Source organism: Carassius gibelio, chromosome A7 (genome assembly GCF_023724105.1).
Source record: "Carassius gibelio isolate Cgi1373 ecotype wild population from Czech Republic chromosome A7, carGib1.2-hapl.c, whole genome shotgun sequence".
Lineage (NCBI taxonomy): Eukaryota > Metazoa > Chordata > Actinopteri > Cypriniformes > Cyprinidae > Carassius > Carassius gibelio.
This window is the reverse complement of record NC_068377.1, coordinates 9,385,648-9,412,323: the sequence shown is the minus strand read 5'-3', so window position 1 is coordinate 9,412,323 and position 26,676 is coordinate 9,385,648. Positions and strand designations below refer to the sequence as shown.

Genomic DNA, 26,676 nt, shown 5'->3' with positions numbered 1-26,676 from the left:
TTTCCTTCTGGAGCATCAGTGAATGTTTGAATCTTTTTTAATAGTTGTGTTTGAGTCCCTCAAATGTCCTCAGTGTGATAAGATGTATCTCAAAATCATAAAGTCACAGCTGAAAAGGGTTCAAATATGCAAAGATGCTGGAAATCTGAAGAATCTGCAGGACCTTAAAGATTTTTCTGAAGAACGCTGCTCAGTTTAACTGTTCAGAACAAACAAGGGACTCATGCACAACCATCACAAAACAGAAAGACAGTCGAGGATCATCAGGTAACAGAACACAGTATTAAGAACCAAGGGTTCCCAAACTTTTGAATGTGGTTATTTTAATAATTTCCTTTGGCTTGTGCACTAAATGTAAACATCTTTTATTTTCTTAGGACAGTACTAAATAAAAAATAACATGCATTTAGTATGATCTCTCTTATTTTTGAAAATTACTCATATTTTCACAGATTCTGCAAGGGGTGCACAAACTTTCGAGCCCCACTGTATACAGTTTTTAAACCAAGGATCTCTTTCATTTCTCCAAATTGTTTGGGCAAAAAGGGTTTACACCAAAGGATAATGCCATTAAAGCCGGGTGCATCTGTGTTTTTATTAAGGGGGAAATTGCTACAAATACACTGTGTAAGTATCTTATTAAACCTCAGTCAGTATTTCAGCTTCAAAAATGCACACCACCATTAACATCAGCATTGTTATTACTGTTATATCATTATTATTCATAGTCGTGAATGCATAAACACCAACGCTGGTCCTGCAGCCACCAAACAGGTTCTCAGTAAAGTTTCCGGGTCAGGGGTCACAGAGCGGGTGCATTCAAAAACATAATTCTTGAGTTCTGAATCCATTACACGTCCATGAGTTTGCCATGTTTCATCCTCAAGCGTCCAGCGTTTACGGTTCCGGTAATAAAAAGATGTTACTACAGTTCTGAACCGCTGTCCTCCATTGAATCCTTGGCCATTCATTAAGTTTCATATAGACATGAAACTTGATGTGAGCCATCCTTAGTTTCCGATGTTCTGTTGGACAGCCGTCAACCAACACAAGAAATGCAGAATGTTTGTGACAGTATGCATTGATGTTACAATACAAAAAGAGTGAAAAATATTCATTTTTAAGGTCTTTCTAAAAGGTTTTAGAACTGGAGAGCGGTGTTGTACAATATCAAAAGTTTCACTTAAAAAAAAAACACATCATACTATGCTACAGCTGTGCACATGAATATTGTTTGAGCACTATTATTTAGACATTAAAAAAAACAAAAAAAAAAACATAATTGAGTAAAAACATTAGGATACTGGGAAACTCGGTTGTCTTTTCTACTTTCTACTCTTCGATTTCATCTTAATATTTCAGAGCAAGACCATAAAATACTGACTTTACCATGTAAAACCTCAAAAGAAGCCAATGAAAAACACATTGCCATCAAATACAATGAACACATTTTCAATACTTGTTTGGAAACCAGTGAAAATTTCTTTCTGCTTAGTTTTTTAAGTCTAACTGATAGCATTTTTGTTTGCCATCATGCTTTTGCTAAGAACAATACAATATTACCAGTTTCTGAAAATGTTTGATGTTTTTTGAACCTGACCTACCTTTTTCACACAACAATAACATGACAAATGATCTCCCTCTTGTAAAATACATTTTGCAGTTAGTCACACTAAATAACTGGAACAAAATTCCTACTCAATCATCAAAAGACATTTCAGTTAATTAAAGTGCAATGTTTTTAACATGCTTCTTAGCAGAAAAGCTGATTGCACCTGAATCCGAATTTCAACAGACTCTACAAAAAAATGTAGCAGTCTTGCCATTTTATGTACAATTGAATCAAAAAAAGATGAAAAAAGTGATCACTTATACTATGAATGTATAAGCCTCTTAACAGGCCTCTTAATAAATACCAACAAGGACATTTCAACATTACCCAGAAGGCCTTAGACAATTCTAAATGGCCCTGTATTCAGTACAAATGTACATCAAAAGACAAATGACATCTTAACACTGTGTCCCGATGAGATGTGACAAATTTCCGTTGATGTACTATAATTTGTCTCCCCATACTGAAAGTGAAAATGCAAAAACACAAAAGAAAACCGGAACAAATTTGATGATTATTCATGCTCTGAATTACTGTAATAATGAGACGACATCTTTGAGATTGACAAAAACTCTGATCTGCATGGAAGATTTATCATGCTATTAGGACACAGTGTTATTTTTAAAGAAATCAATTCAAACTCCACTATGGCTTTTAAGAAAACCATACAGGAAAGAACACTCTAAGTGATTACACATTAAACTTTCTAAATGATTAGAAACTGACAGCAAGATATTTATGGAAGCAAACGACGTTTCACATCACACAAGTTCGGAGTTGTTCCTTTCTTCCGAGTCACGCCAAGTCAAACCTTTACCGATTTGATTCCCGGCCACTGAGTTTCAAATTAGACAATGATTGTGACACGCTTAACCTTGCTAAAGTAACGATAATTCACAAAATGGAGATAAAAACAATAGCTCTATTGTGACAGATTAAACAAACACTCATCAACACAGTAATGAATCACGAGCTGGAACATCATCGAAGTTGGTAACTTGAAAAACGTTTTCAACCAGCCCTAATGATCTTCCACTCTTTTGTCAAGATTGGCTCTAAATATATTCAAACCATTACATCTGGCAGAGTTATCAAATCTATATCAAACGCGTAATGATGCACCAGCATCAAAAAAATCTGCCAAACTATGCGCACCAGAAACTCAGAAGCCTGGAGCACATCATTATAGACCTGTAGCATACTCTATGCAGGTACACAAACACTATTTATTCTAGCTATGGTACACAAGCGCAGTTTCACAAGTTGTATTCCAAAACACAAAGCATTACAGTAAATCCAATATCACAATATAAATTCTTCTAGAGACAGTTTTCTTTTTTGTCAAGTATGGTCAAGATGCAACAACAGTTTAACAAGAATCTTTTCTGATAAAAGTCATCATGTTAATAGCTAGCTACTTAATGCATCCAGCTTAATAGCACAGAAATTTCAAGGTTACTATCGCATTCTGAGTACTGTGGTTTGTTAATGCCACAGTTATTCCACCCTAATAACACCAACATTCCTGAATACTTCCGAGGAAACGTGTTTGGTTTGACATTTTAACACTTTGTTTGGATTTAAATACTTTTGGAGAAAGTAAAACAAAGATTCTTGACTTTGAGCTATGCTTTGGCATTCACATTTGTGTACTTGGGTAGAGTATGTTTTTCTCCTAAATGTCAGCTCAAGGTGTATCTTAAGACATGGTTAAGTATGTCTGCAAAGTAGGGACATTAGATTCTGATCTCTAATGCCTAACCCTATCACACCAATGCTCCTCTAAATATCACTGTACATAGGTTTAGATTCAACACTTACAAAGTACAGAAACCTCTAAAAGACCAAAGAAATTGAGTCTGGGCTCTGAATGACTTTGTGGCCAAAACAACTACAGCCTGTTTCACTTCCTGTTAGGATGTTCTCAAGTTTCTCCATATCAATGCTGCTTTCAAGTCATGTTGGAATAATTGTATTTAGTGGACATGAATCATGGCAGAAGCTGGTATTAATTACAATACACTTCAACTGTGAAGGTGAATTCACATTATAATTTTGAATGGGAAAAGGTACTTTTAAAAAGCAGTGTTTGTAATTACAGATTCAACCAGCAGGCTAACTAGGCTATGCTAATAAACCAATCTATGGCCATCTATGGACCATTAAGTGTGTGAACAATTCCTATCATTTTCTGTGGCAGCACAAGAATGATAAAATATATAAATATATAATCAGGAAATGACAGAGAGGGAAAGAAATCAGTGCCCAATGAATCCATCTTATTACGACCCAATCGCTTGAATTCACATTGCATGAAATTAAGATTACAGAACTCATAAAAAAATTTTCCCAAAGCACTTGAAGTCAGCACTAGTAAGTGATACAGATGAACAGTACTAATGGATACATTAAAAGATAAAAATGTTCAGCACAGCTCTAGAAGCTTGCCGTCTTATTGTTTGTGCACCATTTAAAACTCAAAACTTTTTTCCAAAAATATACATTTTAATCTTATCTGATGCTTCTTAGAAAATATCACTGTAGCAAGTTAAGAGCAGAGTATGCAGTCCTGTCGGTCAATGTTCTGTTATTGAACTATAAAAGCACAACGATACTAGAATTCAGACATGTAGAAAACTGTGACGAGTGCAATTATTCAAATCAACTCTTGATTAAAAAAGGGCAGATGGTATTCGGCATTCCATACATGATGACATGTGTGATAGTGAGGAGGCTGAAGATCAATCTCTCATTCTCCCTATTGGTATTCTCTAAAGATTAGAGAACAGCCAATCCCAACATAGTTCACTTTTCAACTTCGCTTTAACATGACGCACTGTTTTGAACTGATTCTGTACTGGTTTTCACTTCATCGCTGGGGTCTAGTCACATTTGGACAGAAAACAATAGGAAGAACAACAAGAACAAGCATGGTGTTATTTATCTATTCCTTTGTCTGACTCTTTGCATACGTCGGTATTTTGTTGGTTGTAGTTTTGATGGTTATGATAATATTGATGATGATGATGATGATGATGATGATAGCCAACCAGAAGCTCCTCCCCTTAAATTTCAGGAAGAAACAAGCTTGCTCAGCTCTAATGCAACTGGCAAACAAGCTATAGAGCTACTTCAGGATCTAGCTGGACTGTAGCTCGGAAATATAGACCAGAAGAGAGGTAGAGTGAGAGGAAAAACAGAGGAACAATGACAATATTTAGCCTAAAACAAGACAGGTGAGAAGATCCTTCACATGGTTGTGGTACAGGATATGATGTCAGACTCTCAGCTCTCGGACAGTGAGAGGGTCAGTGCTGCCTGCAGTGCTGCCTCCTCATCAATACTGTAGTCCTGCATATGCACATATAAAAACAGAAAAAGAACACATCCAGATCAGACTACACTACAAAATTAAAAGAAATTCAATTTTGTTTAAAGAAAATAAAGAACATTTAAAACCATTAGACAAAAAAAATTAGTTGTAAAATACCTTGCAAAGAAAGTATTGTATCACCTTTGAGAACATTGGAAATTTCACACAAAAAAAAAAAAAAAAAAAAAAAAACTTACATTATAACCTTAGGTAAGCTCAACTCTCGTGTTTGCTACACATGCCAGCTCTTCACTGTCATGCTACAGATATTGTGATATGAGAAATCTGTGATGAGTGTAAGGGGAGTTTGCAAAGCTGGTTTGAAAACATGCTTTATTTTTTGTAATTTCACCCGGTGACACTAGTAGCACAGAAATTGCATATTTCACCTTGACACAGGTTCATCTATTGCATAAAGAAAGAAATTACTATGTTTTGCGCTGTAACACTAATTTAATTATTAAGTCAATTTCCTTCCCAGATTCTTAATCCTATAACACATATGGATGTTTTTCATTTATCATGGTTTTATATGAGGTTCTATTATTGCTTTAGAAGGCAAATGCCTATGCAGGAAGGAGAAAGCAAGGCAGCTCACATGGTATTGGGAACAGAGTGTTAGAATAAAAAAAAAAGGAGAATATATAAACCTAAACTATGTGCTTTTTGCCTTCTTACCACAAATGTGTCATAGGAGAATTTGTGCCGGTGGAGAAGATGCTGCAGGAAGTTGGAGCTCTTATAGCTAGGGTCACCCCAGGGCATAGCTGAACATACTGGACAGACCTTCAAGAATAAAACATAAGAAAAGAGTGTTTACCATTAAGGACTGTGATCAAATCTTGACTTGGTGCTTGATTTAAAACACTGAAAGAAATGCAGAAAAGCAGACTTGACATTCTGCTAATGTCTCCTTTCTTGTTGCACAGAAGAACAAATATCATATGAAGGTTTCAGTCTACATCTTCATTTCAGTTTATTGTCCTGATTCTCAATACAAGATATTCTGTACAAGCCAATCCCTCTCTGCGACAGATGAGTGGTACTTGGCACCCCTGAAACTGTAAGATAACTGACACTCACCACTTTGTTAGGGTCATTGCGATGGCTCTCCATACAGTGCTTCACTAGTTCCTGTTGGTCCAAGTTGCGAGCGCCACAGTACGGGCAGACAAATGTGGAGCGGTTTGGAATATTGCTGTTAAAAAAAGAATTTCACTGGGTCTTAACCAAGTGGTCTGATAAATCAGTATCAGATCTACACTATTACATAATAAGCAGTAGCTCTGGAGCAGAAGAGTCAATAGGCAAAAGACTTGTGTACCAAACTGATTATCAGTGTTCACAGGAAAATGTAAATGTGCAACCAGGGGGTGTATAACATTGTGTGAATAACTTTCCAGTCTACAAGAAATGAGGCAAGAACCTTCTGTTCACATTAGCTGTTTGAGGCATTCCTGACCGCCCAATTTTCAGCAGCTCCTTCCTTTTTTCTACAGGAATTTCAAAAACATTGGTGATATAATTTTTAAGTCCAATAAATAATAAAAAAATTTGAATATTAAGTAACTTGCTTTTGAGGCTAAATGTGTTCTATTACCCAGCAAACATGAATGCGTTCTACTAAAATGTTTTATTGTTTACAATTATTTTTCTCAGTGCTGCTGTTATTATCTCTGAAAGCTACAAATTGCATTAAGAACAAAAAGAAAAGTCTGCATCGAAGAACGGTGAAATTTCTGCAAAAATATTTAGCACAAGCTTAGAGGAAAAAAGGACTGTGCCATGGTATAACAGTAATACTCACTCTCTCAAGAAAGAAACTCATAGTCTTGAATGCAAATGGGGAAAACTAACTTGGAAGTTTTTAGAATTGGGTGGAAAAACAGTATGTCCAGCTATAGACAGGCTCTAAAAACTGCTAGGGCAGAGCATATACACAAACTCATTGTAAATAACCAAAACAATCCAAGCACAGTGGCTTAATTAACAAATAACCAGATGCCACCTGATTCAAATATTCCATCAACATTTAATAGTAATGACTTTATGAATTTTCTCACTTATAAAATAGATAACATTAGAAATACAATAGCAAATGTAGATTCTACAGTGTCTAACACTTCAGTTTCATCCATCACACTCAAAGATAAACTGCAGTGCTTCACAACTACAGGACAGGAAGAGCTAAATAAACTTATCACTGTATCTAAACCTACAACATGTTTATTAGATCCTGTACCCACTAAATTACTGAAAGAGTACATTTTACTAAATTACTAAATTAAATTACAAAAATTTTAGTAAAAGTTGTTTCTGCTCAATTGAGCTCCTTTCTGAAAAAAAAAAAAAAAAAAAAAATAATAATTTCAGGTTTCAGGCCCCACCATAACACAGAAACTGCACTTGTTAAAATTACAAATGACCTGCTTCTTGCGTCAGGTCAAAGCTGCATCTCATTGCTAGTCTTACTTGATCTTAGTGCTGCATTCGACACCATAGATCATGACATACTCATAGATAGATTACAAAACTATACAGGTATTCAAGGGCAGGCTCTAAGATGGTTTAGATCCTACCTGTCTGATCGCTACCATTTTGTTTATTTAAATGGGGAGTCATCTAATTTATCACCAGTAAAATATGGAGTGCCACAAGGATCTGTCCTGGGTCCTCTGCTATTTATAATATACATGTTGCCCCTTGATAATATTATTAGAAAATACGGGATTAGTTTCCACTGTTATGCTGATGATACTCAGATATATATCTCAACGAGACCAGATGAAACTTTTAGATAAAAAAATTATCTAAGCTAACAGAGTGTGTTAAAAATGTAAAAGACTGGATGATCGATAATTTTATCCTATTAAATTCGGAAAAGACAGGATATTTAATTTTGGATCAAAAAACAATACAAGTAATCTTGTAGATTACAATTTGCAACTTGACGGATGTACTTTTACTTCCTCTACAGTCACAAATATGGGTGTTATGTTTGACAGCAACTTGTCTTTTGAAAACCATATTTCCCATGTTACAAAAACTGCATAATTACATAAATCACATAAATAATTGGAAATAAAAAAATACAATAATTTAAACATTATAATATACATGTTTACAAATAATGTCCTGAAAGTGTTTGACCAGAGATAATTTCTTTCAGGGAAGCCAGATTTCTGACTTTTTAGAATTTTGCCGTGCAGCTTGAATACCCTGATGGTCTGGCAAAGACGTTTGCTTGCTCGGTGGGAGACTTTGGAAAAGACTTCAACAGACTGAGACATAACTGGATTAATAGATGAGGCTTGGGCAGACAGGCATAGGGGATCTTAAGGTCTCTATTACTGTCACCATGACCAGATACGGTTCTCTATCTCCATGGTGCCAAGTAAGTACCACAGAGGACAAAGTCTGTGCAGCTGTGTCCAAAATCTTAATGCCACTTCATTAAATAGTATTTAAAGTACAAGTCAGAATCAAATGCCCATTCTGTCTACCAAGATTCCACCAACTGATCCGATTTTTAATGAAGTTTATGATATCCCACAATATATAAAAATGGTGTCTGATACAAGGTTGAAGGAAGAAAATATAATGATGCCACTACTTTCAAATTAGAACTAGAGAAATAAGGATTGTTTTCATCATAGTCAACATGTAATCAAAATTCACCTCATAGATTTGCTTCAGAAAACGTGATCAAAATGTAATAACATGTTCCCCCTCTGACACGACCTCCCTTTTCCACTGATGTCAACAAGCCTTCTTATTTTATAACTTTTCCCATCCAACCCACCTGTAATAGAGACACTTTTCTTAAACAAACCCATTTCCAAAACATAAAACCTAGTCCTGACTGGGGGTGTGTGATATTGAAGCAAAAGTAATCTCTCTCTCTCTCTTTCTCTCAATGCAGAGTGTGTTTTTGCGCACACTCAAGGCATGTCAGCTCGCACATTATTAAAATAATAAGTGTGATATCGTATACAGTACATCACACAGCCCAAGTCCTGGCCAACATGTTTTTTTTTTTTTGTAATCCACAAATTCATTGGATAATGGAAGCAAAATTGGTTGTGAGTGTTGTTTAATGCTGAATTTAAATATTCTCTTAGCTAAAGACATCTAAAGCCCACTTGAGTTTGTTCTAGATCATCAGACACGACATCTCTTGGAAAGCATCAGTCTGAAGCAGTTTCCTCAACTCCATACAAAACTGCTATCTGATAAACCACTGACTCACTGAGACAGAAATGTGTCAGTGTCATGGACGCGCTATTGAACAAGGTCTCTGTGTTTACTAAAGTAACGTTTGCAGAATGGCATAAAGGTCTGCATTAGTAACATGGTTCTACGATATTTGTGTGATGCTACCACAAAGAGTATGATAAACATCCATGATGCAAGACTTTTGCAGACAGAGACACAGTGGGAATACATCAACATGTTCTGCTTTGAAGAGTTAATTAATTCTTATCCTCCTCTCGCTCTTCCTGTGCTTCAAAGGAAGAGTGAAGCACGACAGAGTCGCACACACATAAGTCAACCTGGAGTCATCTGATTGGGCAAAACTTTCTGTCTGTCTTCAACTGTCAGAAATCAGTTTGACATCCCTAGATCTAAGTACACCTACACCGTTAGGTTGTGGGTCTAAAGAGTATCTGTAAATATGAAGCGTGTCCTGGATCCATATTTTAAAGCTCTTCGCTGCATTTTAACTGTTATCCCAAAGAGCATTGAGTGCTTCAGAGAAGCATGAGTCATAAGGCAGCATTTGACTGAGAGAGACGTGTGGGATTGGTTGTTCTTTAATGTAGGGAGAAAGAGGAAATATCCTAAAATGCTGTGTCCAAACCAAACCGGAAGTGGAAGTCTTACAAAGTTAACACTAGCAAAAATAAGACGCCTCTTAAATGCCATCCTTTCATAAGACACGGTATGAAATTTACAGAAGAAAAAAAAAAGCAAAATGCCTATGGTGTCCAACCATTAATTCTTCACCGGTATTTAATATACAAAAAAAACATTAAAAATAAATATTCTAATAGTTAAAGTAAGCTCCTACTCTATTAACTGACTCATTTTTAAGAATTTAAAAAGAATTTAAAAAGCATTCCTTTTGTGTGTATCTCTGACTTTTAAATTCATTCCAGAGAGACAAAGCCTAGTGGCCTTCACAGCTAATGAGGCCAAATGAGAAAGAACACCTTTAATAATTTACTTTTATTTTATAACCAAAGGTGTTTTCACCAGCACTAAGACATTCCTTTGCACAGCTGCGTCATACTTTTTCTAATTTGTGAATTACTTTCCTATTTATAGAACTGATCTACACACATTTAAAGACAAACTAACTTGAAACCCTGCACCTTTCCAAAGTGTAGTCACACTATCAAGCAACATTCACAAGAGCAAAAACAAGACAAAAAGTTGATGAAGAGGAAAATAAGGTTATTTTCCATGATTGTCAGCCTGACCTCAAATGATCCCTGGAGTGATGCTTACCTGGGAATGGGTTGAGAGGTGGGGACCACAGGCATGAACTTTGGGCAATTGGCCATCTGTTCCTGAACCTTTGTGCAAGATGAAATATGCGACCGCATTTTGACCAGGGTGACCTGGGATATTAAAATAAAACAAAGTGCGTGATTAAATGCTTTTTCGGATATTATCTTTCATGTAGTGTGTAATATAGCAGTTTATGAATGAAAAAAAGGTCTGCAAAGATCAAAGTGCATGACAAATTGAGTAATCCTTTCTCAAAAGAAAGAACCGATCACCTGTAAATGTTTATCAGTAATTGAAAACTTACTTTTGTTGCAAACCTAATTTTGTGACAAATCTGCATAATGCCTGCCTTTGGTCTTTATGTGTACTTTGTCCTGCCCCCAAACTCAGAGTTTGTAGCTTAGGCCTGGAAGAGTTAAGTTTGTGTTGTTGCAATGTCTAGAAGACATTAGAACATTGTTTTCAGCACCGCGAAAGTAAAACATGATGCATGTGTTCCCATAGGATAAGGATGTAAAGAGAAATGTATTTGAACCCAGACAGCACAGCAGTATAGCTCCAACTGTTCCTGTCATTTACTGACAATATTTGAACCTCTGGATCACAACCTGTAAGTATGATTAATAATAATGTATATATACGGAGTGTTCAAAATGAGTTTTGTGTTGTATACAGTGTCCACATAGTGCACAGTTTTAGCTAACTCATGTTATTGTATTGAAATACTTCTGCTAATCAGCCCACTATTACCTAAATTTGTTTCAATTAATGCAGATGGTCTGTCATTCTTACTACCTTGAGTACAAGTGTGGAGTGATATTTTGGTTTACAAACTGTAACGTTACATCACTAATTTACAGTAGTGCTCAGCTAACGTATGTACCATCAATGTTTGGGTATTTACTATTCAGCATTCATTACTGGAGGTGATTCCTCAATGCATATTAGAAAATGTACTTTTTATTTAACCTTGCACACATGCAATCCTATTTCAAAATATCTTCAAAACAAAATTAGGAATCATTAAAATAGCATAATAGGGACACTTTAATACAAACATCACCTTAATTAGGCTGTGCTGTAAACTTTGTAAATGTGAACCTTGCTGGTCATGTTTTTAAATCCAGCAGTCATGTTTTGCTGACTTTATGAAACTAAAATATCTGAAAAACTTGCTGTGTCAAATCACACAAACACAAAACAGTGAGCACTTGCACAATAAAAGTGTTCAGTGGTCTTTCTAAACTCGCAATGGCAAATCAGGACATCTCAGTGTGTCAGATTGTAGTTGCTGGGCTGTTCTTGTTTGGCTTTAAATGTAATTTAACATTAAACGGTCACTGCAGTTTTGAACGGCTCCTGCGGGAGAGTCAGGATGTCGTGCTATAGTGTCCCTGAAGCAGGTTTCAGTGTAAATGCCTTAATGACAGAGGACTAAGCACAATGACTGACCTTTTTGCTGCACCCTCTACATGGTGCCTTATATGAAGAGAGCTGCTTCTCCACACCGGAGGATTTGTCCACTTTCTTTGGATCGAAAGGCATGCGGCAGAGTGGACAGAGAGGCGATGTCACCTGCAAACATGGCTGTAAACAGTCCCCACAGAAACTGTGAACACACACAGACACAAACATATTACAGACAACATGTAATGTGGTATCACATGGTTGGTAGATCTAACTTAAAGTTCTCTCTTATTATCTGTTTACAATAGTCAGCATTTATCACAATTATGTATCTGCTTTAAAAAGGGATTCATAATTTGAAACAAATAGTAATTTTTGTCAAATCGATTCAAAATATCCTATAGACAGCATCTAAGTGGGGAAAAAGGCTCATACGAGTAGGGTTTATTAAGTTTGGTGAAGGGAATATTTAAATTTTTTTTTATTAATCATAACTAACACTCCACCACTTCCTTGCAGGCTTAACCTTTTTCTTTTCTTGCAGGCCTACCATTTGTATGTTTTTGTGAACAAAATATATCAACACTTTAGTTAGTGTGTTGCATTAATGGATATGGACAAGACTGCTAGACTAGTCTGTCTGAATATAAAAATAAACTTAACCCCTCTTGAGTAGCAAGCTGAAGTAATCAGAAAACCAAATGTGTTATGTCAGTAACAGAGGGGAAGTTTGCAGATAAGAAGAACAAATTATATTAGAGAAACATTATGAAAAGAATTGTGTCCTGGCCCTGATTAAAGGGGTCATATGATGCTTTTTTTTTTAAAGATCATTATTTTTTGCGTTTGGTGTAATAAAACACGTTGATATGCTTTAATGTTAAAAAAAACACATAATTTTTCAAATACTGTACATTATTGTAGGTCCTCTATGACCCGCCTCTTAAACGTGTTGTTTTCTACAAAGTTCCTCTTTCCAACAAGCACAGTCTGCTCTGATTGGCCAACTGACCCAGTGCATTGTGATTGGCCGAACACCGCAAGCACCCACAAGCTGTTTTAGGGGGCTGTGGTAGAGTTTTAACTCTTATAACGAATATCTCTTTGGTTTTGAGACTTTAGTCTTTGCATCTTCAGGGATCTTATCTATTCACAATCAGATTGTAACACTCCAAAGAGAAAGGAAAATTTTTAATCGCATCATATGACCCCTTTAAATCATATTCAAATGCATTGTCTAGAGAGTCTTTCTGTTACTGCTGCTAAAATCATAAATTGAAATAAAATTTCTCATCTCGTGAAATAATTATAAAGATTTCGGAAATATTACGTGACACTAAAGAATAAAATAATAGCTGCCGAAAATTTTGCTTTGCCATCATAGAGATAAATTACATTTTAAAATATATTAAAAAAAGAAAACAGTTTTTTTTTAAATTGTAATAATATTTCACAATATCACTGTTTGTACCGTATTTCTTTATCAATTAAACGCAACCTTGATGAGCATAAGAGACTTCTTTCAAAACATAAAAAACAATAATTTAATCTTTTTGTAATAGTGACATGCCTTTACAATCAAAATGTAAAAACTTTCATTCTTCAACCATCTCATATAGTAACCATACTGACCACTTTTCATGATGTAATGCAGAATATTAAGTTGCAGACTGCCCCTTTCTTCTTTGGAAAAACATCCCATTACAGAAGTTTTAAAAAGTTGCAAACGCTGTTTCATGTTGACCTTAGAATTTCTAATAAAACATATGAACGCTCTCTTGATTAGTTGTAATCGTTTATACCATTTTTATGATCATGACAATTATCATATAACATATGGATACCATCTATCTGGTAACAGTAAGATTAACTGCTTTGATTCCAAAAAAAAATGCTAAATATCCCCACTGTGTCTTTGAGTAAGGCACTTACTTTCAGGTTTCTCCAGAAGGACTTGCTCCTGTAATAAGTGTACTATAAGTGGCACTGGATAAAAGTGTCCACTAAATGTTTAGTAACAGCACAAGCCTCAAAGGAGAACAACAATTTTGAACCACTGAACTCTGGCTGGCAGGCAACGGGCCTTGAATAGCCGAACAAATGCTGATGTATCAGACTTTCAGGCATTTAGCCATCACCTCTCAAGCTGGCGTGACTCAGCCCGGGGTCCAAATCCATGGCAGCATCAGCAAAAAATGGTGGTGGCAGCTTTGTCACTTTCTGACGGATGAGGCAAGAGTTTACGGGACTGTAAAAGCAATGAATCATTCAGAGTTTTTCTGCCAGGCTTAGGCCACGTTTTATGGTACTGTTGAATCCAGGGCCAGGGGCCAAACAAGAGCCACTCCATCACGGTCTACACTGAAATGCAGCACTGACTGACTCACGAGGGAACTGGAAGTGAAGGTCAGTTGCTAAGCGAAGCGTTGCATCTGCAAAATTCCTCAAAATTCAATGAGCCATGACATGCTGTAATTAAACAACTCTGCATTCTGCCCTCTAGAGCTCTGGTCAAATAAGCATTCGCATGTCTTTTTTTATAATTTTTTTTATAACTGCATTGCTGAAATAAACAAATGTAAAGTTAAAAACATCAAAGCTGTATATATAATTTGGCTTTTCTAACATGGAGGATGGCTTACATAAAGCCGCCCATAGAATCAGCTGCTAATGAGGCATCTATATTCTGTGTGTGTGTTTACTGTGTATGTGTAGTACTTAAGTATTCCATTATGAACACAGATGATTTCTCTAAAAGTCAACAAACTTGAGTCAACTACGACCGTTATAAGACACCAAAAGATTCATCAGCAGCCATTCAATTACAGCAATACTTGATATAAAACCTAATATAAAAATGGTTTATTGATGGGTTCTTAAAGTTCAAGTGTGCCATTTCTGTCACAAAACAGAATTGACAAAGTAAAGCATGTGTCAGGAGAATCAAACACTGCACAGCGCTCTCTGTATATGATTGGAGATGTTGTCACGTCATGCGATGTTGCAGGGATACACTGTCATTAAAATTTACATTCTACATTTTTAATTTGACGCACATTATAATTGCTCACAAATCTGCAGCCTAACTTTTGGAAAAAATCTAGTTTTCTTGCATACCGTGTGTATCTATTGTGTTCAAATCTTGATTTATTTAGAATGTTACGAGTTGTGGAGGAATTCGGGAGAAGCAAAGAAAGTCTCGGAACAAATAAGAAAACAACACAGCAGAAGGACTGACAGGCTTCATTCCCATTAGCAAGTCCAAAAAAGGATTTACAGTATAATTTAGTACACTATTCCACACATCCTCCTCATGTATTCATGTTCACAATCTGACTTACTAGTTGCTGAACTACTGCAGAATATATAAATGTTTTGTTGATTGGTCCAGAAGGGTTACATGTCAAAATAAGCGGGGCGGAATAAGTTTTGGCTCTCAATTATTGCAAAAAGAAGAAGAGGGGCACACTCTGTCCCTCCAATTACAATCATTACATGAAGCCATGTGGTAAATTTTAATATAGGTTCTAAAAAAGTCCAGAAATGTGTTTCACAATGCTGAACAAATTATGAACAATGTTTAAAGAAGATGAAAATGTTGGTGTTGCACTGCACGTCCTGCTCCTACAGGATATCACGCTGTATAAATGTCATACTGCAATCAAACAGGCTACACTTAAAAACGCTGTTATTTCTTTAGATGAATAAAATATGAATACGGTTCACCTCAGTGAAAAATGTAGTAAGTGAGAGTAATGACAGTAAGTGGAGCGGTATTTGTTCTGGGAGCAGCTCTGCCGTCTGCCTCCTGCTGCTGTGGCCCTTGAAGGCTACGGTGGTCCATTGTTCTCTATGAAAATATCGATTTCAATATTTTGTCAGCAGTGTTACATTTTCTTTTGAAGGAAGTTCCTTTTTTGCAGTCGAAAGATGACAAGATGATGTAATTTGTTGTGCTATGTTAGGGCCATTCACCTGAACAATAAATAAATAATAATACTGAGCAGATGCAACCACTTCTACTGTGTCATATCAGAGTAGTTATTAATTTACCTTTTAAAGTGTTCTCAGATTTTTATTTTTGTTTTGATGTAGGCTACTGTATCAACTATATACAATGATAATGACATTTTTGTTTTGGATATGATATGCTACATAAGTAACAATTACAATGTTTGCTCATGTTTCTCACAATGTAAGCTAAATAACTCATTGGTTCACACTGAAGCCTCTGAAAATAAATCTTTATTGTCTATCCCTTTGATCTTTTATTAAAAAACAACCTTTTATTCAATTATTTTTGCCAAGATAACAGCTCGGAGTCTTGCCCATAATACCTGGATAGGTTGGAGATCACCTGACAAGAGATCATAGACCTTTCCATACAGAATCTCCCCAGATCTTTCGAATTCCAAGGTCTATATTCATGCACTCTCATCTTAAGTTCACTCCACTAATTTTCTATAGGGTTCAGATCAGGGAACTTGGACAGCTATGGCAGAACATTTTGTGGACAGAGACCCATTTTTGTATTGATTTTGAGGTTTGCTGTCTGATGGAAAATCCAATGACTGGCCATTATAAGATTTCTAGCAGGGGTATTCAGGTTTAGATTCTTTATCAGTTGCTATTTGATAGAATCCATGATGAAATCTATCTGGACCTCTGGAAGACAAATAGGCCCACAAAATTAAAGATACAGCAGTAGATTTCATTGTGCACATGATGTGCTTTGTTTTTAGTACTGTGGGAAGTCGTGGTCTAGTGGTTAGAAAGTTTGACTCCTAACCCTAGGGTTGTGGGTTCGAATCTCGGGCTGGCAATACCACGACTTAGGTGCCCTTGAGCAAGGCATTGAACCCCCAACTGTTCCCCGGGTGCCGCAGCATAAATGGCTGCCCACTGCTCTGGGTGTGTGTTCACAGTGTGTGTGTGTGTGTGTGTTCGCTGCTGTGTATGTAGACTTTGGATGGGTTAAATGCAGAGAACGAATTCTGAGTATGGGTCACCATACTTGCCTGAATGTCATGTCACTTTCACTTTTGTGTGCACCAAAACCTTGAGAGTTTGCTGCCAAAAATATATTATAAAAATGAGTTTCATCTGACCATAGAACCCAGTCCTGTTTGAATTCCAGTAGTGTCTGGCAAATGAATATGCTGGAGTTTGTTTTTGGATGAGAACATTTTCTTTTCTTGATTTTTCTTGAAACCCTCCTAAACAACACGTGGTGATGTAGGTGCTATTTGATTCTCTCTCTTTTTTTTTTTTTTTTTTTTTTGAGGACTTCCAGCCCCAAGACTTAACTATTTTCTGCAATTCTCTAGATGTGATCCTTGGAGAGTCAATCAATGGAGCCACTCAAACCATCCTACTTGCCTTGCTTTAAGACAACATAGACACGTCCTCTTCCAGGCAGAGGTGTAACATTTTCTGTTTGGATTGGAAATTCTTAAATATTGCCCTGATGGTGGAAATGGGAATTTTCAATGCATTCAATATTTTCTTAAAGACACTTTCTGTTTTGTTAAGCTCAACAATCTTTTGTTGCACATCAGAACTATATTATTTGGTTTTACTCCATGATTAAGGGAATTTGGCCTTTGTTTTCCCTCATATTTAGATTCCTGTGAAACAGGAAATCATAGCTGGACAATTGCATGTTCATAATGCCCATGTGCTAAACATTTTTTAATATAATGGGAATATACTTCAGATATATTTTACTCCTAGTTATTTCTAGAGGTGTCAATAATTGTATAAGAGACCTTGAAAAGCCTTTAAAAAATCTATACTTCCATTCATTGTTCTCTCTCATTCATCAGCTGCTGGTTCCTTTCATCATTTCACTGTTGTCTCTTCCTTACCTTAAGTGCCCCCTCAATCTTTCTTAACACAACAGGATTCATGTGTTGGCATCTCATTTAACTGTGGTGAATAATTCAATAGCTCCAGAGAAAGCACCATGTGTTGTGCCTGAATGTGTGACTGAACCAGGAACGTTAAGATCTAAACTCCATCTGAAGCACTTAACTTTAAAAACAAGTTTTCTTAAGACTTGACAATGAGGAAAATATAACCAACCAAATACAACAAGACAATACAACGAATTAGGTGCCGTTCGTTGGACAAATAGATTTTGCCTGTGGTTAAGCCTACATCGCTGTCTCAGGATGTTCAAACAGAGAAATGCTATGATAGTGCCAAAGAGCCATATAGTGTTGACATAAATTATTTACTTGTCTCTGCATAAAAACCCATGATATAATGAAGTATATTCATCTCTGAAACACTGCTTTTCTATTCAATTCTATAAAAATTATGTCAAATATTCTGCAACTGAATAAATTCACTTCTTGTCATAAGTTGTGAGTGGGGTGGCCTACCCCTAATCTAGCCCCCCCCCCCCCTGCGGTAATTGCATTAAATATTTGGATGCGTTAAACTAAAAAAATGAATCGTCTGCGTTAATATATATATATATATATATATATATATATATATATATATATATATATATATATATATATATATATATATATATATATATATATGTGTGTGTGTGTGTGTGTGTGTGTGTGTGTGTGCGTGTGTGTGTGTGTGTGACCCTGGACCTTAAGTTGACATTTATAAATTGACATTTATATATCATCTGAAAGCCGAATAAATATGTTTTCCATTGATTTATGGTTTGTTTTGATTGGACAAATATTTGGCTGAGATACAACTATTTTAAAATATGGAATCTGAGTGTGCAAAAAATCTAAATACTCAGAAAATCATCTTTGAATTTGTCCAAATTAATTCTTAGCAGTGCATATTACGAATCAAAAATTAAGTTTTTATTTATTTACAGTAGGAAATGTACAAAATATCTTCATGGAACATGATCTTTACTTAATTTCCTTAAGATTTTTGGCATAAAAGTAAAATCTATAATTTTGACCTATACACAGTTTTTTTGGCTATTGCTACAAATATACCCCAGCAACTTAAACTGGTATTGTGGTCCAGGGTCACACAAATGCACACACGTACATACATACATATACATACATACATACATACATACAACTTCAGTAGTGCAGAGTTTACAGGTTACTCTTCTTTTTTGAAGGATCAAAGTAAAGTTCCCTATCATAGGTCACTTCGATGCTGCGGTGACGTCACCACGTATGGGAACACCTTCGGTGTGACGAATGTCTGAAGCCCTATACCATCCCGCCAATCCTATTGGCCAAATGGCGCATGGCACCACCCTATGCATACGCACGCATGATATACCTGGGTGCCGCGCGCCATTTCGCTCAGATTTCTTTCCGTCAGGAATACCGAATCATCTGTGCCCTATCATCTCGCGTTCTCCAGCGATTTTCTTCGAGCAGTGTTTAACTCCTCTTCGCGGACGCGATGAGTTTCCGTAAATGCAAGGAGCCATGTACCAGGTACATCACGGCGGGTGACACTCATGACAGGTGAGTAGTATGTCTTGGTTTGCATCACGCACAGGCGGCGCTTAACGGCCTTTCTTCCTGTCCCCATTGTGATGGCCTACGGCTCAGAGTACTGCGCTCTAGGGTGGAAGTATTTTCCGATGTCGCCCTCGAGTCTAACCCCCGTCATGTCACCTCTGCGACTGCCGAGGCACCGCATGAGGCGATAGCTTGGGGTGACACGTGCGACATGGATTTCATGGACAGCGCAGCGCTGGAATATTCTACACATCGCTCGCTCTCCCCTAACCTGCTGCAGAATAAAAGTTATGTTGAGCCTGTCGTCTTCTCTAATGAGGATTTACAGCCCACACCGGAGGCATGCGCTGCCATCTCCTTCGGTTGTGGACGCTATGATGACGACGTTCTATCCACCGCGGCCTCGGGGTCTGAGGACTTCGCGGCCGACACTAGCCCTCTCCCTCCTAGCGGACAGGAGAGGCGTGTTTCCCCCTCCTACAGTGAGCTGTTGGACATGGTTTCTCGCGCAGTGGGTAAATTGGGGCTTGACTGGGAGGTTGAGAAGGCCGAGGCCCAACCTTCTTCTAAGCTGGACGACCGTTTTTTAACTAGTCGGACACCTACACAGCCCCGGAGGCCTTTACCTTTTGTCCCGGACCTCCTCCCGGACCTCAAACAGCCTTTTTTGACACGGATTACTAACGCTGCGGCCGCGGATTTCAGCACCGTTTCTGATATGGCGAACCATGGCTACACAACAATGCCCCCGGTGGAAGAGACTCTCGCCGAACACCTCGTGCCTAATTCGGCCGCAGCATGGAAGTCTCGCCCCCTTCTTCCTTCGAAGGCGTGTCGAGTCACGTCTAGCCTGGTGGGGAAATCCTACATGGCCGCTGGCCAAGTGGCTGCTTCGCTCCACTCTATGGCGGTCCTTCAGGTCTACCAATCGGAGCTATTGAAGGAACTGGACGAAGGGGAGGGCATCACGCCAGAGGCAGTAAAAGAACTGCGTAGAGCAACGGATTTGGCGCTACGTGCTACCAAGCATACCGCTCATGCAGTGGGCCGTTCCATGGCCGGTTTGATTTGGGTTGAGCGCCACCTCTGGCTTAATCTCACCGATATCAAGGAAAAGGACAAATCTTTCCTCATGGATGCCCCTGTCTCCAAGGATAGTTTGCTCGGTGAGGCTGTCACGTCGGTAGTGGAAAAGTTCACGGCAGCGAAACAGCAATCAGCCGCTTTCCACCAGCTGATTCCCCGCAGATCCAGGGAGGTTGAACGCCGGCAAGCTCCCGCGTGTTCTCGCTCAACCTCCTCTCACCGCCAGCGAGCAGTCTCTCGAGAGGAGCCTTCACCTATGGCGCCCCCTCGCAAGGATTGGGGCCCTAAGGTTTTTCCACCGGCTCACCAGCGTCAACGCAAAAGACTAAACCTGAGCTCGACGGCAAATGCCTCTCGTTCTCGGGCACCGAATAGCAGCTCCTGATCTTTTTGCTGCATGCCAGGGACTGTGCCCTCCACTAGAGAGCGCTGTCGGACCGCTTTTGCGCATCCTACACTCTCATTGCAGTCCCCATGCTCAAACATTGAATGTCTCGCCGCAAACAACGCCTCGAGCAGCATTGGATCGAGCTGTAATGTCAAACGCTCCCTCAGACACTCTGCGCAATCCTGCTTTCGGAATTCGCGGGGCAATTCAGGGATCCTACACAAACGGCCCGTTTATGACGGCTCGCACAGCCGCCGCTTTTTCGCTAGCGGCAGAGCCCGATGTTCAATCTGTTGGCCTAATTCCTGCCGTGGTCTATTCTGTCTCAGATCCGACCAAACGATTGGTTTATTACGATCAATCTGAAGGATGTGTATTTTCATATTCAGATCGTCAAGAGACACAGGATGTTCCTCAGATTCGCTTTAGAGGGCAAAGCGTATCAGTACTGTGTTCTTCCCTTTGGCTTGGCTTTAGCGCCCCGTACTTTCTCAAAATGCATGGATGCAGCTCTGGCCCCATTGCGGCTCCAGGGCGTTCGTGCTTTGAATTATTTGGACGATTGGCTGGTGCTAGCGCAATCGCAGACTCAAGCACACTCTCATCGGGATCTTGTGCTGAATCATTTAAACAGCCTGGGCTTACGCACAAATTTCCAGAAAAGTGTTTTAATCCCCTCTCAACGGATAACCTTTCTGGGAATAGATTTGGATTCTCGCGCGATGACAGCAAAGCTTTCTCTCCCGCGCGCTCAGTCGATTGCATCATGCGTGCGGCGCTTCAAAGCGGGTCGCACGGTGACAGTGAGATTGTGCCTCAGGCTTTTAGGTCTAATGGCAGCGGCATCCCCCGTGATTCGTCTGGGATTGCTTCCCATGCGCCCTTTTCAGTGGTGGACGAAAAGGCGGAATATTTCACCCCGTTGTCTTCCGCATCGAACGATTTCAGTGATACGACGGTGTGTGATGTCGCTAAAACTATGGATGTCGACCGAATTTCTCCTGACAGGAGTTCGGCTGGGAATTTATGCTTTCCGAGAGAATGTCATGACTGACGCATCTTTGACAGGTTGGGGAGCTGTTCGTCAAGGGCGCCCAGCCCACGGAGTGTGGACAGCGGCTCAGCGCAGCTGGCACATAAACAGGTTGGAATTACTGGCAGTTTTTCTGGCTCTCCAGTATTTTGCGGATCTGCTGATCGGCCGTCATGTGCTGCTCAGATCAGACAACACAGCGGTTGTGTCATACCTGAATCATCAGGGAGGATTACGCTCTCGCCCCCTATGCAGGCTGGCGAGACATGTTCTTCTTTGGTCCCAGGACAAATTTCTGTCGATCCGGGCCATTCATGTCCCCGGACGATTGAATTTCGGAGCGGATTTGCTATCCAGACAGGCTCTGGAACAAGGGGAATGGATGGTCCCAGACGGTGAATCTTTTATGGCGGATTTTCGGCAAAGCGAAAGTGGATTTATTCGCGTCGAACATGACTACGCATTGCCCGCTATCTCCCTATGCCCCCCATCGCCCCTGGACGTGGATGCGTTAGCTCACAGCTGGCCCAGGACCAGTTTGTATGCTTTTCCTCCGATTCGTCTGATCCCAGCGGTATTATGCAGAATACGGCGGGACAGAGTGGAACAGCTGCTGCTGGTGGCTCCGCGATGGCACACGCAGCCGTGGTTTGCGGACCTGATCAGTCTGTTAGCGGGCTCTCCATGGGAGATTCCCCTCAGACAGGATTTATTATCACAATGACAGGGACTGATTTGGCACCCGAGGCCAGATCTGTGGAAACTGTGGGCGTGGCCACTGAGCGGAGTGCGTTAGTATGTCCCGGTCTTTCTGTTGAAATCACTGAGACTATACTGAATTCTAGAGCAGCTTCTACGAGACGCCTTTCTGCCCCCTGCGAGTTCCTTCATGGGATTTATCCATTGTGTTGCAAGGTTTATCAGGGCATCCGTTTGAGCCCTTGGAGACTGTACCGGATGAAATCCTGACACTGAAGACACTTCTTCTTATGGCTTTATCCTCCCTCAAGAGAGTTGGGGATTTACAGGCTCTTTCTGTTTCACCCTCGTGCATGGAATTTGCACCGGGCTCTGTAAAGGTGCTGCTGCGGCCCAGGCCTAATTATGTTCCTAAGGTCGCATCTAACCCCTTTCGCTTTCAGCAAGTGGTCCTGGAAGCTTTACCCCCTGCTGAGGCATGGTCAGGAGATCTAAGTCTTTTCCCTGTGAGAGCTTTAAAGACTTATGTGGATCGTACAGCCCAATGGCGTGAGTCTGACCAGCTGTTTGTCTGTTTTGGACATAAGAGTAAGGGCCATGCGGTTACAAAACAGTGCATGTCCCATTGGCTGGTGGAGGCAATATCTTTAGCCTACGAGGCGCGCGGACTCGCTTCGCCCTTAGGAGTTAAAGCTCATTCCACTAGAGCTGTGGCTTCTTCTCAAGCTTTTCTCAGTGGATCTTCTATGGATGATATCTGTGCTGCGGCAGGATGGTCCTCACCGAGCACTTTTATCAAGTCCTACAGTCTGAGTGTGAGGATGGCTCCTGGCTCCCGGGTTCTCTCCGCTTGAGCAGATGCTTTCTAGGATCCCAGCTATCAGGTACGTCAGGCGTTTTGGTATAGCGTTCCCATACGTGGTGACGTCACCGCAGCATCGAAGTGACCTATGATAGGGAACATCTCGGTTACGTTTGTAACCATGGTTCCCTGAATAGGGAACGAGATGCTGCGGTCCTGGCCGTGCCATACCTTGATAGCATTTTTCTTCTTCAGTCATGAAATCTGAGTGAAATGGCTATATAACTATTTTAATAATCGATTTTAATCGATTAAATCGATTCGTTGTTTCAGCTCTATCACAAATCATAATCGAGATTAATGCTTTTCAGCAAATCAGTTATGACTAATGGATCCTCATGTCAACCCGACATGATGGAACTAAACCCAATGAATAACTCAACGATTACAGATAAACTATCAAAGCTTTTCTGAATTAAATAAAAGAAACCGACATGAAAGGGGAAACAAGAATGGCTTAAAAAGGGTAAATCTTCAGGCATATGCCTCCTACTCTTGAGATGAGCCACAGTATTGCACGTCCCATGAATGTGTTATGAATGTGTTACATGAGTGTGGGCAGTTCTGCACAAAACCAAAGACGGCATCAGAAACTCCAGCCCACATTATTTATGAGGGCGGACAACTACTGTTTAATTAACGTGCTACAATCTCACCTGTAACTCTGGCGGGAACATATGATGGCGTTGGCATGCAGAGATAAGGAGGACTCGATTTTTCATAGCATTTAAACCAGTACATAATTTGCTAAGGTGAGCAACACTATATTCCTATATGAGTTGTTAAATATTTGAGTATGAGCTTTATAGTCTCCTATGTGAGCCATAAAAGCATATATGATAATGAAACAGCCTAACACTTCAATAAAATGTTCCACTTCAAAAAATGGGATTTCATATGTCAGGTTTTTCAGGGTGAAGCATCAATTATCAAGAAAAAAAATAATTCCCTTAGGTTTACAACAGCTGTGTGAAAGTTACAGTGTTTCCATCATCAAAAATTCTACGTTTTTTTTTTTTTTTTTTTTCTGAAAGGGCAGTTAAATGGCAATGTTTCAGCATGAAACAGGAAGAGATAACCAATCTCCTCCCAGTAATGCTCTACTCGGACCTCCAGGTGAAAAGCAATCTATGTTTAGGATAACAAGCTTCACTCTTCACAAAATACAGTAAAGCGAAGCACCAAAACGTCAGTTATCAAAGGCACAAATGGTTGTGTCAGACATAATAAAAACTATAACATGAACTGCCTTCATTTGATGAACTGTTTAGACTAAAAGTGAAGACTTGTGCAAAGTGAATGCTTTTGCACATACTGAAAACTGAAGTGGGTGAGACAATTCAAATGTGTCTCTAAATGCATCTACTGTTATTGAGCACAATACTGCTCCACTGATCAAAAAGTGATCAATTCTGCCATCATAAGTAACTGCAGGCTATTTTAGATACTGTTCTATATTATATAAATTCAGAATTCTTGTCTCATATTTAATGTTTTCCTCTTAAATTCTTACTTAATTGCGGGTTACTATACTGTCAATGTGTCAATATAACAGTGTGATCTCTAGATCACTTTTTCACAAAAGAAACTCAATCATCTTAAAATAATGTTATATTACAGAACACTATGTTTATGTTTTATGTTTATGTTTTGGCTGTGAACTGTTTTCACACAGTCTCTTGCGTCAAGGTGTCGAAAAATATAATAATTTTTTATGAATCGGTTCTTTTGAACGTTCGCCTGAATGAATTGTTTCAGGGACCGATTCAGTGATTCATTTCAGAATTCGGGGTGGGGGCTAGTGATTGTTTTAATGTCACGTAAGCGTATTTCTGGTTCTTAAAAACACGGACGCTTTGTTTTAACTCCTCATGTTACTAACAAGTTTAACATCATAAGTTTCCCGCTTCAACCGAGATAAATGCTTTTTACAAACACAATAACCGAATATCAACTACTGCCTACTTTAATGACAGACCCAACCGTGATCCCAATCAACGCACATAAATTTAAGCGTGCATAATATCAGTCGATGACATAAACTCGGTTCGGATTGATTCAGCCTTATTTAGGATTCTTGCAAAAGAACCGAAATCGCTCGCAGTTTTCTCGCTTTGTTCTCTGCTGCGCAGTAGGCTACACATGTGAAGCGAAACTCAAAAACCCCAATTTACGGATATATATATATATATATATATATATATATATATATATATATATATATATATATATATATATATATATTTTTTTTTTTTTTTTAATTTTTTTTTTCTCGAAATGTTTTAGAAAATTGTAAGCTCGTAAAATGCACAAACAGATCAGATGCCAATATCGGACATCCTTTTTATGTCCCAAGGCTGACAAAGCTACATGATGTCGGATTCGTGGAAGCACAAAGGGATGCACACTGTTTTTCATCTTCAAAGTGACATTACGTGACAGAATTGATCTTCAATAAAATTATTTAATTAAAGAAAATAGAAAATAAAAAGTGACTTTGATTAAACTCATATTGAAAGCGTGTGTGGTTATGTGGGATTTAATCTACTATTCTCTAAAACAATGGGATTGGTGATTATTATTATTTTTCTGCACATCGTTTAATATTTTGGCTGTTAACGCACATTCTGTAGGAAGTGTACATGCATGAATGCCAAAGTGACCACTCAAAAAATTGATGTTTTGCCTCGACAACAGAGATACTACATGGGAATGAAAGAAATGCTACTATACTCACGTATGTGCGCAGCTTGCGATGCTGACAGGTTTGTGGTACACCTCCAGACAGATGGGACAGGAGAACTGGCTCTCCAGGCTCTCCCCAGGTGCGGCTGCTGCGGCCCCATTTTGCTGCTGATGCTGCCTGAGCTGAGCAGCAGACACAAAACTGCGGAACATCGCCATCATGAACACGGACCGCAGGATGAACCACTAATACTGCCGATGCAAATAGGATTCCGTGGTTTTAACGAATGTCTCGCAGGGAAAATGTGATTTATACGACATTAGATACCGCATCTGCGATCTCCAACAGTGTTAACCAAGGACGACACGCCGTTGTTCCAAAGAAGTAAACATTACATGGTAGCTTTAACGGAACGGTCTCCATCCGATTAGACCAACAAAATGATGGGAGTTGTAGTTTTTGCAACGATCATTTTCCAGAGTGGCTGTCAAATAGAACTACATTTCCCAGATGTTGCATTCACAATTCCACCGTCGATAGATAG

General features: G+C 39.0%; 1 protein-coding gene across 1 annotated transcript; it reads right to left on the bottom strand.

The window, feature by feature from the left end:
• Positions 1-576: 576 nt before the first annotated feature.
• On the bottom strand, positions 577-26,561 carry LOC128016589 (E3 ubiquitin-protein ligase RNF166). Its single transcript, XM_052601223.1, has 6 exons — positions 26,184-26,561; positions 11,952-12,108; positions 10,497-10,609; positions 6,069-6,183; positions 5,664-5,771; positions 577-4,963 (listed from the first exon to the last, which is right to left on the bottom strand). Exons 1-6 carry the CDS (start codon positions 26,351-26,353, stop codon positions 4,898-4,900), a joined length of 729 nt encoding a protein of 242 aa, XP_052457183.1. The 5' UTR covers positions 26,354-26,561; the 3' UTR covers positions 577-4,897.
• Between the last annotated feature and the right edge of the window lie 115 nt (positions 26,562-26,676).

Coding starts and splice junctions, on each gene's coding strand:
- LOC128016589 (XM_052601223.1), bottom strand. CDS start 26,353: ATGATGGCGATGTTCCGCAGTTTTGTGTCTGCTGCTCAGCTCAGGCAG. Junction 12,109..26,183: donor ATCGCAAGCTGCGCACATAC/GTGAGTATAGTA, acceptor GTGTGTTCACAG/TTTCTGTGGGGACTGTTTAC. Junction 6,184..10,496: donor ACCTCTCAACCCATTCCCAG/GTAAGCATCACT, acceptor TTTTTTTAACAG/CAATATTCCAAACCGCTCCA.